At 42.8% G+C, this 15,736-nt stretch overlaps 1 protein-coding gene across 3 annotated transcripts in view; it reads right to left on the bottom strand.

Annotated features, from left to right (window-relative positions):
- Nucleotides 1–15,736, bottom strand: part of PLD1 (phospholipase D1) — a 237,617-nt gene that overhangs the window by 63,646 nt on the left and 158,235 nt on the right. For all 3 annotated transcript variants that reach the window (XM_062211829.1, XM_062211841.1, XM_062211835.1), the window contains 2 exons: nucleotides 14,761–14,874; nucleotides 3,172–3,282 (listed from right to left, as the gene is read on the bottom strand). In XM_062211829.1, coding sequence (XP_062067813.1) covers nucleotides 3,172–3,282; nucleotides 14,761–14,874 — 225 coding nt within the window. The remainder of the gene's footprint in view (nucleotides 1–3,171; nucleotides 3,283–14,760; nucleotides 14,875–15,736) is intronic.

Raw genomic sequence — 15,736 nt, 5'->3', positions numbered from 1 at the left:
AAGGTCCGAGACACAGGATCCAGGAAGATTCATATCACTCTGGGTCTCCCTCACTTCTGGGTCACCTCATACCCCAAGTGGAGTCAAGCGGAAGGACACAGTATTATTTCACCTTGCACTTCGCTGTGGGTGATTTTCTACATGGTCTCGGAATGCTAGGCACATTCCAAATTTAATCAAGAGGGTAATTAGGTGCCGATTTGCTTGTCTGTTTTTGAGATTCTGACATTGTCTAAACACCTATGACTTTAAAATCTAGCAGCAGGCATTGTGGTGCAGTGGTAAAGCCACTGCTTGGGATCCCATATGCTGGTGCTTGGGTTCAACACCTTGCTTTGCTTCCAAAACAGCATCCTGCTAATGCACACCCTGAGAGGCAGCAGGTGATGGTTCACGTATCTGGGCTCCTGTCACTCACGTGGGAGACACGGATGGCGTCAGCCTGGACCAGGTCTGAAAGTTGCAGCATTTGGGGAGTGAACCAAATCTGTTTTTCTCTCTCTCCTTCTCTTGCTCTGTTACTCTGCCTTTCAAATTAATAAAATTTACACAAAAGTTTTTAAAAAATCTCTATTGGCAAACATGCTTTTTTATGCGAGGTTCACTTTTTCACAGGGCAGATGGCAGAAGCCTGCTTAAATGTTTTCCACCCTTTTTCCATTATTTCCTAGTATCTGCTTTCAACCTGGCTGGTATGTATGAATTTCTTATTATCCCTGAACTTCTATTTTAAGCAGTTCCAAATCTCTTTTGCAAGTATGTTGCCTATATGCAAATAAAATAATAAAATGAAAAAATGGGAATATATTTTCCTTTTTGTCTAAGTACTCCTACTATCCATAAATTTATAAGATATTCTTTAAAACTATTTTTGGACAATGAAGAATAACATTATCATATCAACAGTGCACAAGCCTGTGCTGTTACATAAAGAAACGTTGTAAGGTGTGTGAGAAACGTGCGTGTTCACATAGAATGCAGACTGCTATGTGCATCTGTATTTTATAAGGACAATCATTAAAAAGCAGTATTTGCTAATCACTCAGGGTACAGGGATAAGGAAGCTCAGGACTCAGAATGTGGTTGCCAGCCCTCTGCAGCACGGTCATTTGTGTGACCCTCCAGGTTCTTACTCAACCCTGTTGCATTTATCTGTAAAGGGCCTACAGAAGACCCTTTTACAGGAAGACGTGGTGTAGAAATGTCCTGAGAATGTGGTTTCCCTCCAGGCATCCAACAAGCAACAAAACCATGTGTTTTTGTTTCTGAATTCCCATTACAGAGGAGTTCAGCAGCTGTAGGCACAGACTAGTCACATGTCATGTCTCTACTTCTCTTTTTGGAAACACTTACTTCAATGAGACCAGTACCACCCAGGCCTATGTCCACAACCTGTGCACCCACAGGGCATTACTGACTTCATTTGATGCTAAGCTAGCATTCAAAAAGAAGGCTAACATTAATGCTACTAAAGACAGATGAAGGAAATAGTGCTGGTCAACAGATGAACTAGCCTGAACATCTTACTATGGCATGATCATCAAAATTAATAATTAATAATCACTGTGGTGCATCAGGTTAAGCGCATATCCCACATCAGAGTGCTGGCTCGAGCCCCGGCTATTCTGCTTCTCACTGAGCTTCCTGCGGATGTGTCTGGCAAGCAGCAGATGATGCTCAAGTTTTTGCATTCCTGCCACTCGCATGGAAGACCCAGATGCAGTTTCTGGCTCCTGGCTTCAACCTGGCTCAGACCAGACTGTTAAGGTCATTTGGGGAGTGAATCAGCAAATGGAAGACCTCTCGCTCTGTGTCCCCCTCTCTGTTAACTCTGTCTTTCAAATAAATAATCCATATATATATACATATATATATGTACATATATATGCTAATATTTTATTAAAGTCCAGACTTTATGCACTAATGTCCTCTTTTCCATTCTGTGATCCTGTTGAAGATACCATCTAACTTTAGGCTGCTAATATTTTTACATGGATGTCTCTTTCTCTAGGCTACAAAATCAAGAAATTCTTCCTTGTTTGCTTTAATGGAATTGGCACCACATGGAGGGGGAGAAGGCCAGGACACAAGAGGAAGGAAAACAGGGCTAGAAAGGTTCCCCCAGTTACCCATCCCTGTTCATACTTTTTTATTAGATAGGAAAGAAAAGATTAAAGAAGAGCTATACGCTCTGACTTATTTTTTCCATTACTGTGATTTTTTACTTTCTCATGGTTTTCCAAGTGCTCTGAGCTATTTTTACATACACTTTGAAGCGTAATTAAGATTTCCAAACTAAACTCAGGGTCCCCAGATTTTCTCATAGACTCTGAACCTAACTCTGATCTAAAATACTTGATAGTGAATAGATCATACAGAATTTAAGAAGGTGGTACCAGCCTTTAACATTCTCATGTCTTCCTTTCCCATACTCTTCCCTGCACTCTCCCCATTCCTACATCCCCAAATCAGTAGCATCCAGTGGTTTTTATTTTAGCAACTGACCCCTCGTGTTCTTATGAAACAGTATAGGGCTCACACATAAACTCTGCAATCCCAGCCAAATCAAAACTTACACACCCATGATGGGGTACTTCTGGCCAATAATACTACAACGAGTTGATACATTTAATGCCAAGGATTTGGGAGACTCCCCTTAGAATCCTGAGTTAATGACAATACAGAGTAAACTTCAGATATTCTGGGGAATTCAAAAAAAGGGTAGGCATTTGGCCTACCATTTAATACACTAGTTAAGATGCTAGTATCCCATATCAGGGACCCTGGGCTTGACACCCAGCTCTGGCTCCTTACTCCAGCTTCCTGCAATTGCAGACCCTGGGAGGCAGTGGTGATGGCCCAACTAGTTGAGTCCCTGGCACCCACATAGGAGACCTAGACTGAGTTCCTGGAACCAGCTTAAGCCTGGCCCAGGCCCAATTATTGTGATCATGTAGGGAGTAAGCCAGCAGATGGCAGTCAGTCTCTCTCTCTCTCTCTCTCAAGTAAAAAAAAATTTAAAGATTTGGATGATACGAATCACTGCTTCTCTAGCATCTGTCCCATCCAAACACAAACTTCTTACAATGGCAGGTGCCCACTTCTAGAACCCTGCAGCATGGTATCTATGGGCTGGCAGGTTCTCAAAACAATGACATGAAGAGGACTTACCTCGATATAAATATAGTGCTTGCTGTTCTCTATCACATGGACGTAAGCAGCATGGATGGACTCTTCATGGTACTTGATCCCAGCAGACCAGTCAGCGGCAGACCGGAGCAACTACGCAGCAGCAAGCAGAAAGGAGCAAACATAAGGCAATGGAGACAACTCTAGGCACATCAAGACAACGCGGTCTCTCCTGGCTCTTCCAAACAACTGAAGGATGGCAGTGGCTTGACAGCTATGTGTGGGCAAGGGGAGATGGTGATGAGGAGTGCTGCTGAGGGTGAGGTTGGGATATGGCCCTTGGACACAGCCAGTATGGAAGGCACCAGCTGGGAGTCACGTCCTGAGTGTACCTTCTTGCACACATATTTTCATTCAAAATCAGAAACCATATTTTGTGATATCTCCAATGAATATTTCAGAAGTATCTCCTCTAATGGCTATGCATAATGTAAACATTTATGTTCTTATCATATGACAGTCCCACAGTCACACAAGAATGCATATTGTTTGGGTATATTTATTAATAGTATCCAGTTTCACTCTGTAAGTGTCCTGTTTTGGGCCATGTGGTATGGTCAAACTAGCTCTGACTTAAAAATGTGATTATTCCTTTTCCCCAAACATTGTACAGGATAATAAATTCCAAAAGACAGTTTATTTAGGTATGCAGCCTTCACTTGGCTGTGTGATCCTTGGCACATCACTGACTCCAAACTTTCTCAGGGCAATAATAATAGAAACTCAATCACTAGCAAGAACATTAACATTCCAAGAACTGAAGTGACTTGCATAGTGTCACCAGGGAACCAACACTGGCACCCCTTGCCTCTGCTCATTCCATATCCCATGCTTGTCCGTTGGGTCACACTGTGTGTTTTGCCATTTCATCAATATGTGTGTCCCTCGAGTCAACATGGAGTTGAACCCATCACCTCAGATTAAAGAGATCAAAGCTAGGCTCATGTCTCTTTCTCCAAAACCATTTATATCCCAAACACTCCACTGGCTGGGGCAAGCTATCATTTTCTAGTAAATCTTCAAAGTTAATGGCCTGCTTCTTCTCCTCAAAAGTCTACAACTAATTTGGCATCGGATTCTATTTACTCTGGAGGTTTTATCAGTCCTTTATGGCCCTCACACTGTCTGCCTCTATTCAGGTACTCAGCGGCTCCTGCCTGGAATTCAAGGAGAACTTCCTGCTTAGACAGCTGAGCTTGAGTTAATACCCTGATGCAGGGCAGCACTGCCTAGGTTCAAAGCCCACCTCAACTACTTACTAGCTGTTGATCTTGGTCACATTTCTTAACCTCTCTGTGTCTCAGATTTCTGTTCTATATAAAGAAGTATCTACTTTACAGGGTTGTAGGAAGCACTAAGTGAACGACTATGGAGAGTACAGTGGGAGGTCTGGCACCTATGAAATGGTATGAAAGCATTATTAATGAGAGCATTAGATGATGCACTGAGCTGTGGCAATCACGCGAGCGACACTGCAGAGCAGACCATGGGAGAGTAGATTAGAAAAAATAGAAGGCCTCTCAACACTAGCCAACCACAGCTGTCTTTTTTTTTTTTTTCAGTATTCTAATGGATATTGCAGCATGATGCTGGCATATAGTGGGTGCTCAGTAAATACTTACGAGCTTTTCTTAACAAAAGCATGACATTTCAGAAGAAACACTGTAAAAAATAGACCTACTACTCTTCAAATCAAGAGTACCGAAACTGTTCCTCATAAGGTCAACTGAAATTGACAATAACCTGAAAAGAATGGCCTCATATGTATCAGAAACATACAAAGCGTTCCAATGCGTAATTGTTTTATCTCTGCTATCTAAAATTCTTGCTCTGATCACTAACTTTATAGACCACACCAAGAGGCTCCTGAATTCAAATCTAAATATTTGCCAAAAATTTCTGATTATACCATCCTCAGTAATATTATGTCTTTATCCAATATAATGCATTTATTACAAAATATCTCCCCTCGATGCATTTTGTTTAATTTTGTCAGATGATTATGTGCAATGAAATTGAAAATTTCCACTGTGAACATGAGTAGCCAAATATTACTCATGTGCAAAATGAGGTCAAGTTCTCCACATCGTATAAATTTCTTGATTTGCCAACACGGCTAAGAACTGCATTATTATTTATCAGGTAGAAATAGAAAAGCTGAACAAATGAAAGTTTCAACTCTTAGTCCACTCAAATTCATGGTGAACTTTGATGTTAAGGGGACTGGCCTGAAGAGACAGGCTCCCTCGAGAAGATTCATATGCCACACATGTCTGTCTAATTCTATATGACTATGGAAACAGTATATAAAATTGCAGAATACTCTGGCATGACAGGATCCCAAGCGTATTACAGCTCTGCACTCTTTCACTGTGAATGAGTCATTCTTTTTTTTTATTATTTTTTTATTTTTTATTTTTTTTTTTTTGACAGAGTGGACAGTGAGAGACAGAGACAGAGAGAAAGGTCTTCCTTTTGCCGTTGGTTCACCCTCCAATGGCCGTCATTCTAATGTCATGCTCAGTCCCCTCACATACAATGGAGATCTCTTTCTCTCTTTTTCTTCTTCCTGTCCTCTCTCATAACCCACTGGGAAGAAGTAGCATAAAAACAAAAATGCTAATATTGGTACATTGTATTTTGTAGTAGATATTCTAAATGTCATATGTTTACTTCTGTAAAAACTTACAGGCAAAATTTATAAAGCACCCCAGGTGGTAACATCCCAGTCTTCCCCTCAAATCCAGAAATCTTTTTACTTTCTTTCCTTCGTCATTCTCAAAATCTGCTCTGCTTCAAATATTCAATAAACCCACTTGCCTAAATACAAACTGGGACTGTCAACAAGATGTCCACTTGCAGGTCAAGTCTGTTGGATGCAGACTGGCTTCTTGTACAGCAACGTTGAAGAGAGGATTATTGGAACTGGGCTCCCTGGGCAAGAAATCTGAGGTTGGGACCAATGGCTGGGAGGCAGGGAGAGTACGCAGGTCACACGTTTGCCATTTCCCTGTGCAGGGTAACAGTCAATGTTCTCCTTTCTAGGTGGCATTTAAATGTTTAAAATAAGTAGAGCTGCAAGCCAAAAGGAGACCATTTTATGTTTTAGCCCCCAGAAGTCCATGAAGCAAGAGTAGAGGAGGGCCTCCCTGTGCCCATGAAACCACAGAGTAGGGGATGCTGTCTGCTTCTGATAGCTTTCAGCAGTATCAATACCACTGTCTGAGCCCAAACCTATACCCTTTACTCATAATGAAAAGTCATTTAATTTTAAAAAGCCATCATTTTTGGTCAAACTTGAAATGCATTTTTAAGTAACACAGAAAAAAATCACTTGGGATTATTATTCAATTACTATTCTTCTAATTAGTTAAAAGCTGCCTATTATCACAAGACAACTTGAAAATATTACGTCTCTTCTTGCATTGCAAGTACCTAGGAAGAAGAGAACCCGGAGATTTTGTAAAAGTCAGCTTAACTGCTTTAAATGCTTGATGTCTAAAAAGTTTTACAAACACATTTTCATTGGCTTCCCTTCGGTTTAAACGTAAAATTCACTCTCTTCCTTTTTCCTTATTGAGCTGACCAATGTGTCTTGCATTTCTGTTTTAAGCTAGTGTAACTGAGACAAGCCTCAAGTTCCTGCTTCCACATGTAGATATGCAGTTTATTTTACTTTCCAAGTGTGCTAGGAATCAAATCTAAACCCAACCCAAACCTCAACATGGAATACACGCTTTTTAAAGTATACAAAAATCACATATTTCTAATTTTATGGCTTAGCCTGAAAATTATAACTAAGACCAGTCATTTTCCTTTGCATTATATCCTATTTTTTAACTTAAAATATCACCTTCTCTTTGCCCACAAGCCCAAGCACTCTTAACTACTATGGAGCCAAGTCAAATATATGGACTAAGTACAGGCATCTCTTCTTGGAGGAAAATTTTCAGAAATTTATTAGTATTCATTCCAAGGTCCTTTCCTTTCTCTCACAGTAAAATTTGGTTTTGCTATAAATTCAGTGAGCATCTTAATCTCTCTTCATTTCCTAAGATTCCAAGCCAATCATGGAACAAAGGTGGCTTGTACAAAGGCACCTTTCCTGGGTCCCTCCAGCAGAGGTTAGTATCCATGCAGCAGCTCACAAGAGGCACAGGCTGGGGACAGAAGGGAGCTGCTTCGATGGGGGTGTCTTATTCCTCCAGGCTGCCTGGAGGAGAACAGCAGGACCATCAAGAGACTGCTCTAGTTCAGGAACCTGCCTCATCTGATCAAGACCTTTTATGTTGAAAATATTTTTATTTATTTTATTTTGAAGCAGAGAGACAGAAACTGAGAGACAGACACAGAGAGAGCTCAGAGCAGAGATTGACAGAGAGAGTTCCTACTTGTTGGTTCACTCAACAAATATCCACAACAGCCAGGATTGGCCAAGCAGCCCAAGCAGAGATCCAGGAACTCTATCCAGGTCTCCCATGGGGCTGGAAAGTATTCATTCACCTGGGTCATCGTTGTTGTCTCCGGGTCTGCACTGGCAGGAAGCTGGAGGCAGGAATTGAACATGGGACATCTGACATGGCACAGGGGCTTCTTAGCCCCCAGGGTAAATGCCTGCTCCAAGCTCTTAAAAAAATCCTTTTCTACAACTGAGCGTTGCTCATCTCACCATTTAGGATTGTTCACTCATCGTGATCCTTCTGCTTGAACAAAAGCAAAGTCAATCTTGATGCTGATAAGAAGAAAGGATAATTTTTGATGAACTGGACTTAAGGAAAGTTCTAGGAAACAAAAGGTATAGTTGAGGACTCCATGTAGAGTAACATGGATGCCAGGGCGATACCATGGCGTAGTGGGTAAAGCCACTGCCTGCAGTGCTGGCATCTCATAGAGCGTCAGTTCGAGTCTCAGCTGCTCCACTTCTGATCCAGCTCTCTGCTATGGCCTTGGAAATCAGTAGAAGATGATCCAAGTCCTTGGGCCTCTGCACCCATGTGGGAGACCCGGAAGAAGCTCCTGGCTACTGGGTTTGGATTGGTGCAGCTCTGGCTGTTGTTGCCATTTGGGGAGTGAACGAGCAGATGGAAGACCTTTCTCCCTCTTTCTCTCTCCCTCCCTCCCTCCCTCTCTCTCTCTCTCTCTCTCTCTCTCTCTCTCTAAAACACAGCCTTTCAAATAAGTAAATAAATCTTTTAAAAATTTTTTAAAAAATCACGTGGATGTCACGTGCAGTTGCCTATAAACTTTCCTCTCGTCTTTATTTCCTGCCCTCCCTCTGTTCCTCCCTTGCATATAAACAGGATTGAAGATGTGGCTCCAGTAGCATTCATTCCCTCAATATAGGCAGGGTTCTCTGAGAGTCTGGCTAAGGAATGGCTCCTACTGTAAGTGGCTGATTTAATGAGAAGGATCGTTCCCTGTGTTGATTCCACATGGGTGCTGATGCAATATTAAGCCTCTTCCTTCACTTTAATAGACAGGCCAGTTATCCTGACTCCATACTGCATCTTCACTGGCCACGAGAGCATTCAGGGTCCAGTTTATTCTCATTAGAGAGAACACCAGCTTTTTATATACACTCTGGGTATAAGCACTTTCAGAACCTTCTCTCTTACTTCCTCCCATACCCATGCCTTTTCCTGTTATGCTTTCTCCGAATGCTTAGCCAACTTCTGAGAATGTCTAGCATGGAGGGGAAACACCCAAGATTATTTTAAAAGCCCTGGTCGGGGGAGATGCTGACATCAGCTCTTGGGTCTGGATGACTTTTCCAGAAGCAGCAACTTGGCTGTCGGGACAGGCCTGCTTCCTGCCTGACATAGCTCTCCTCTGTGGCTGGCGGTGCCACCCTGCTGTGGAATGACCAGCAGTGTGTGCCCAGTGTTTCCCCAGTAAAAACTTAAACAACTGGCTTCTCCCCTGCAGATGGCAGAATAAGGCAAATTTTATCTACGATTTGATTTATAGTGTGAAATGCCCTATCTCCACATTTTAACAAATACGAGGGGGCTTCAAAAAGCTCACGGAATATGGAAATAAAAGATAATGTGGGCCGGCACTGTGGCTCAATAGGCTAATCCTCCGCCTTGCAGCACCGGCACACAGGGTTCTAGTCCAGGTCGGGGCGCCGGATTCTGTCCCGGTTGCCCCTCTTCCCGTCCAGCTCCCTGCTATGGCCCAGGAGTGCAGTGGAGGATGGCCCAAGTGCTTGGGCCCTGCACCCCATGGGAGACCAGGAGAAGCACCTGGATCCTGGCTTCGGATCAGTGCGGCGCGCCGGCCGCAGCGACCATTGCAGGGTGAACCAACAACAAAGGAAGACCTTTCTTTCTGTCTCTCTCTCTCACTGTCCACTCTGCATGTCAAAAAAAAAAAAAAAAAAAAAAAGAAAGAAAAAAAAAGAAAAAAGATAATGTGTGTTTTCCATTAACTTTTTTTCATTGATTTTTTTTTTTAATTTGACAGGTGGAAAGGGGCACATGTGCGCACGCATACACACACACATACACACACACACCCCTCCCATCTACTATTTCACTTCCCAAATGCCCAGTGGCTGTGGACTCAGTTGAGGTCACTCATGTGGCTGTCAGAGATGTAACTACGTGAGTCACTACCACTGGCTCCCAGAGTGCACATTAGCGGGAAGCTGGAATCAGAAGCAGAGCCAGGATTGAAACCAGGCTCTCCAATATGTGATGCAGGCTTCCCAGCTGGTGGCATAACACTTATGTCTCCATGAACTTTTTGAAGCCCCCTAGTACAGCATGTAAAGATTTTCATCCAGAACCAGTGATCCATCCAAAGAAATGTCAGCTCATTACAAACCCCAGGGAGAACCTGAAGTTTGTAGCCAGGACTGACAGAAGACAAGCTAGATCACTATGCTAAGGGCTTTGCATGAAGCAATTCATCTAATACCACAGTCCTACTGGGCACACACTATTATCATCTCTGCTTTATAGGAGAAAGTGTGCATCGAGAAGGGAATAATTTCCCCAAGGAAACACAGTATGTAGCAGAGCTGAAATGTTAGCAGTCTGGCTTTAGGACCTATCTCTTAAATTGCTCTATCATTTTGCTTCTTTATATTTAAGTAAGTCTGTGGCCTCTACATTATGTTATGAACATAACTTATCTTAAAATCTAAGCTAAAAGCAATAAACCTGGAGCCGGCACTGACGCATAGTAGGTTAAGCCTCTACCATATGGGCACCATATGCCAGCATCCCATATGGGCACGGGTTTGAGTCTTGGCTGCTCCTCTTCTGATCTAGCTCTCTGCTAATGGCCTGGGAAAGCAGTGGAAGATGGCTCAAGTGTTTGGGCTGCTGTAACCATGTGGGAGACCTGGAAGAAGCTCCTGGCTCTTGGCTTTGGATCAGCCCAGCTCTGGCCATTGCAGCCATTTGGGGAGTAAACCAGTGAATGGAAGACCTTTCTCTCTGCCTCTCCCTTTCTCTGTCTGTAACTCTGCCTCTCAAATAAATAAATAAATAAATAAATCTTTTTTTAATAAAATGCAATAAGCCTAAGAGAGAGCTTTATTAAATGTCTCAACCCAGTGTGTAACTCATTTGCTGCCCCACTGCTCTGCTTTGGGTGTGGCCTGAGGGCTCCCCAAGGGTCCACTGTGATTGGAGGCTTGGTCCTCAGAGTGGCACTAATAGGAGAGGCGATAGGAGTTTTGGCAGGTGGGGCCAAGTGGGACGTCCTTGGGTCACTGAGGGCATGTGGCCCCTTAAATTCTTACACAAGGGTTGTTAAAGGGGGAAAACCTGGGCCCTCCATCCTCTCTGCTCCCAGTTCAAGATGTGACACTTGCTCTGACATGCACTCCCACCACTGCCGTGCAGCATTTGCCATGAGCCCCTCCCCAGGACTGACCTGATGCAGGCACCATGTCCCTGAGCCTCCAAAGCTGTGAGCTAAATAAGCCTCCTTTTTCTTCACCTGGGTCAGGTGTTTTGTTACAGTGATGAAAAGCTGACTCTCTCTCTCTCTCTCTCTCTCTCTCTCTCACACACACACACACACACACACACGCGTGCTATAATTCTATAAATGGCTGAGAGAATGAGGCTTGACAAAAAGTAAGGATCCTGCCGCTCAGGCAGGCCCCTATCTCCTTGCCCCCTCTGGATTCTATGGAAAACCAGAGATTGGATTCGATATTGCTCTTGCCCTCTACGCATCATACATCATGACTCGGAACAGAAATGTCTGGAACATGATAAATAATGTTTAGAGCCAGGAAATAATGTGAAGAGAGTGAAACAAGACTGTGGCCAGAACTTGGCCGAGAAAGAAAATGCAGCAGGCAAGTCTACTTCTCATTTTCCCTTTTTTAGGTCTCTGGCTGTCCCAGACCTTCCTGACTGAGAGACGTAGGGTGGGTCTGACTGCACAGCAAGGTGACTACAGATCATGTGAATCTACTGACCAGGTTTCCCTCGGCAGAAACAAACTACTAGACAGGATTCTGCAGGCTTTCACCAGGAACAAATGTGAGCTGCTCCCGGACACAAATATTACACCGATGGGACATCGCACAGTGAATGCAGGAAGCAAACCCTCACGTGGTACGTCTCTAAACATGTATGATCTGTACATGCCAGTTAAAAAATGTTAAGTCAATAAAAAAGGCTGCATTCACAGTTTTTGCAACTAGAGTTGTTTGAGCATTTATTTTTGAAAAACTTCCACTAGAAACTAGGAGAGCTCTAGGTTTTGCTAGGTGTAACACTCTTTAAGAATAAGAATACAAATTTACAAGTTGAAAATTAAGTACAGTTACTGCATGAGGCTGGACTGGTGAGGGTCCCAAAACTAGCTGGCACTTAAAGTTGGCAATGAACTTGGGTTTCTTAAAGCAAGCAATTCATTGAGGCCGGCACTGTGACACAGCAGGTTAATGCCCTGGCCTGAAGCACGGGCATCCCATATGGGTGCCGGTTCTAGTCCTGGCTGCTCCTCTTCCAATCCTGCACTCTGCTATGGCCTGGGAAAGCAGTAGAAGATGGCTCAAGTCTTTGGGCCCCTGCACCCACATGGGAGACCCAAAAGAAGCTCCTGGCTCCTGGCTTCGGATCGGCACAGCTCCGGCCATTGCGGCCAGCTGGGGAGTGAACCAGCGGATAAAAGACCTCTCTCTGTGTCTCTACCTATCTCTGTGACTCTGTCTTTCAAATAAATAAAATAAATCTTTAAAAAAAAAGAGCAATCAATTCATTCATTCATTTCCTTGTCCTGTGGCCTTAGCTGTATTGAGTCTAGAGACAGATTTTACTGAGAGGATGTAAAGTTAACCATAGAAATATCAGGAATAAAGGAAAGTATAATCTTCTAATCTTGGAATGTAAGAGTGCCTTAATGAGGTTCTATCTTCTGACCTCTCCCGTGCCTTCCGCTTTCATTGTCTATCATTGCTAGGTGGCTAAGTGACTCTGTCATGTTTTAATTGCTTTCTATATGTTCCTTTCCTCTCTAAGGGCTACAGAAACAAGTTTAACTTTCAAAGAACAAACATTGATCAAGGACTTCTATTTTTATTTAGTAATGAACAAAATTATAACTACTTAAAAATTAAGAGGTTTCTGTGATGAACATTTAGTCTTTTTTTTTTTTTTTCTTGACAGGCAGAGTTAGACAGTAAGAGAGAGAGAGACAGAGAGAAAGGTCTTCCTTCCATTGGTTCACTCCCATAACGACTGCTTTGGCCAGCTCCTGTGCTGATCCAAGCCAGGAGTCAGGCGCTTCCTCCTGGTCCCCTCTCATGTCAGCATAACAAAGGTACTAAGCAGTGCTGTTTTAAAGAAATATGCAGACTTATCTGCCCCTGGAAATCTTTACTGTAGAACAGTTATCAGCATTTCACAGGCAAATCCCAGTTTAGGAAACTCTGCCCTAGGTTCATCTTCATAAAACACTCACGCATCACACTTCTTCCCCAATGGAAAAACATTCCAAAGTTCATGAATACTTCAGATACAGGTCCAGATTCACCCAGCCGGCCCTCCACAGACCCGCTTCTGCCTGACTGTACCACCCGACTTCATCTACCTTTTCCCCAAGAGCACGTGGCTTGCAATAGTGGATCCCCCAGCTTCCAAGCAGGCGGGATTATCACAGGGGACGCTCAGGTCAGACCTCCCAAGTGGCTGCTACAGCTGGCACACTGTGTCCATCCGAAGCCAGGAGCCAGGTGCTTCCTCCTGGTCTCCCATGGGGTGCAGGGCCCAAGCACTTAGGCCATCTTCCACTGCACTCCCAGGCTACAGCAGAGAGCTGGACTGGAAGAGGAGCAACCAGGACAGAATCTGGCGCCCCAACCAGGACTAGAACCCGGTGTGCCGGCGCCGCAGGTGGAGGATTAGCCTAGTGAGCCGCGGCGCCTGCCATAAAATAAAATTAAGCAGACTCAACAAAGTATTCATTGATTTATGTATAAATGCATAAGTTATCTGTGTTAGCAAGTTTGAATTAGTTATCTTTACAGCCTGGAATGAATAAATATTGGCCACAAAAATTTCTCTCAAGTGGTTGATACTTTATTTTATTGTTCTGTTATTTATCTAAGGCCTGAAATAGCTTTATTTCTTATAGAGGAAGGTTCTTCAAAAAGTTTGAAGAAAAAATATACTATGGGCAAACTATGCCTGGATTCAAAGTTTTTTTGCACCAAAATAAATTTATAATTCCATGAACGTTTTGAAGAATCTTCAAACACACACACCTCTACTTGCTCATAGTACAAAGCAACTGACATCGCTACTTCATTATGCGATCACATTCGCAGGAACCCACGTCTGCATTATGACAGTCCACAGTCAGAATGTCAGAAGCAGACTGCCGGATCTTTAAATAATGCTCTGGATGCTGACAGTACAACCTGAAGGGCAATGCCAACGGCAGCCCATCCTTTTTCTGTCCCTGCATGGCTTCAAGACATTTGAGCTGTGGCTGGAAAAGGGAGCAGACGGGCTAACACTCAACTGGACTAGAATTTCTGGCTCCAACCCCATCAATAACTAGCTAGGTGGCCCGGGGGAAGCTGCAGAGTCCCACTGGGTCTGAATGTTTCTACTGGTAATTTGAGATGGTTGGACTGGATGTGGTAAAATGTTGTGACTGTGTTGACCAAATTTCTCACTGCACTAAAAGAGCCTCTGAAAGGCATTTGGTTAATTGAGAACTAAAATTAGATTGAACGATAACAGATTCCTAACTGCTAAGTTTCAGTCACATTCCCCATGCTTAAGCAGTGTCAGTCCCAGGTTTACTGTGTATCATGTTGCTGGGGTCATGTCAGAAGGAATTTCTAGACCAGCATTTCCTTGACTATGGCCTTTTCTGGAAATACCCACTATAATATTTCTAAAAGAATTTGTGAAAGACAGTGAATGAAATCCACTTAACCTAGGAAATATAATAGTCAATTTTAAAAGGTCCATTCAGACTTGCTTTGGAAAAGTGGTCATGACTGACAACCTAAAGCCAATGTAATAAGCATTTTGCCCAGTAACAGTCATTTTACCCAGGAGCACTTTGAGAAGGAAAAGGCAGACTTACCTGCACCTTAGCATTTACAGCCCCAGGAACTTGGTATCTCAGCTCATGGGCTGTCATCTGAGACTTTGGCAGCAGGAAAGGGTAAGAAAGGGACCGATATTTGGGTTTCATAATCTAAAATACAATCAGATGAAAAAGATGTGAATGAGAAAAGAGGTCCATTCTTCCCCTTTTTGTAACTCTAAAAGAAATTCAGTTTCATTTCAAAAACAAATGCAAATATCAATGATGGACATTTCCAAGTAAAGGCTACAGATCTGTATTTCTAATGTAATATGTATTTCTTTTTGTTTTGTATTTACTCCTTTTACTTTTTTTTAAAAAAAAGATTTATTTATTTATTTGAAAGTCAGAGTTCCACACAGAGAGAGGAAAGGAAGAGAGAGAGAGAGAGAGAGAGAGAGAGAGAGAGAGAGAGAGAGAAAGGTCTTCCATCCGCTGGTTCACTCCCTAATTGGCAGCAACAGCCAGAGCTGAGCCGATCCAAAGCCAGGAGCCAGGCGCTTCCTCCAGGTCTCCTACATGGGTGCGGGGGCTCGGAAACTTGGACCGTCTTCTACTTCTTTCCGAGGCCATAGCAGAAAGCTGGATTGGAAGTGGAGCAGCCAGGTCTTGAACCAGCGCCCCTATAGGATGCTGGCACTGAAGGTGGTGGATTTACCCACTATGCCACAGCACCAGCCCCTCTTCTTTTATTTTTTGTAGCAAGCATTAATTGTTTTATATTTGTAGTAATGTTAAATATCTAGTTATAGATTATAATCTCATTGTAAAAACAGGATTATTGTTTCAGAAACCAATTATTCACTATGTTGTATATATCTTGCCCCAGATCTATAATACTATATCATTATTTTTACTACTTTTCATTTATTTTTTATTTTAATTTTTAATTAGTTTTTAACAGATGCAATGTGCTCTGTAGATACAATTTTTTTTAACCTAAAAACCTTTTATTTAAGGTATACAAACTTCA

Source organism: Lepus europaeus, chromosome 2 (assembly GCF_033115175.1).
Source record: "Lepus europaeus isolate LE1 chromosome 2, mLepTim1.pri, whole genome shotgun sequence".
Classification (NCBI taxonomy): Eukaryota; Metazoa; Chordata; class Mammalia; order Lagomorpha; family Leporidae; genus Lepus; species Lepus europaeus.
Note: the sequence above shows the minus strand (reverse complement) of the source record. Positions and strands in the feature narration are given on the sequence as shown.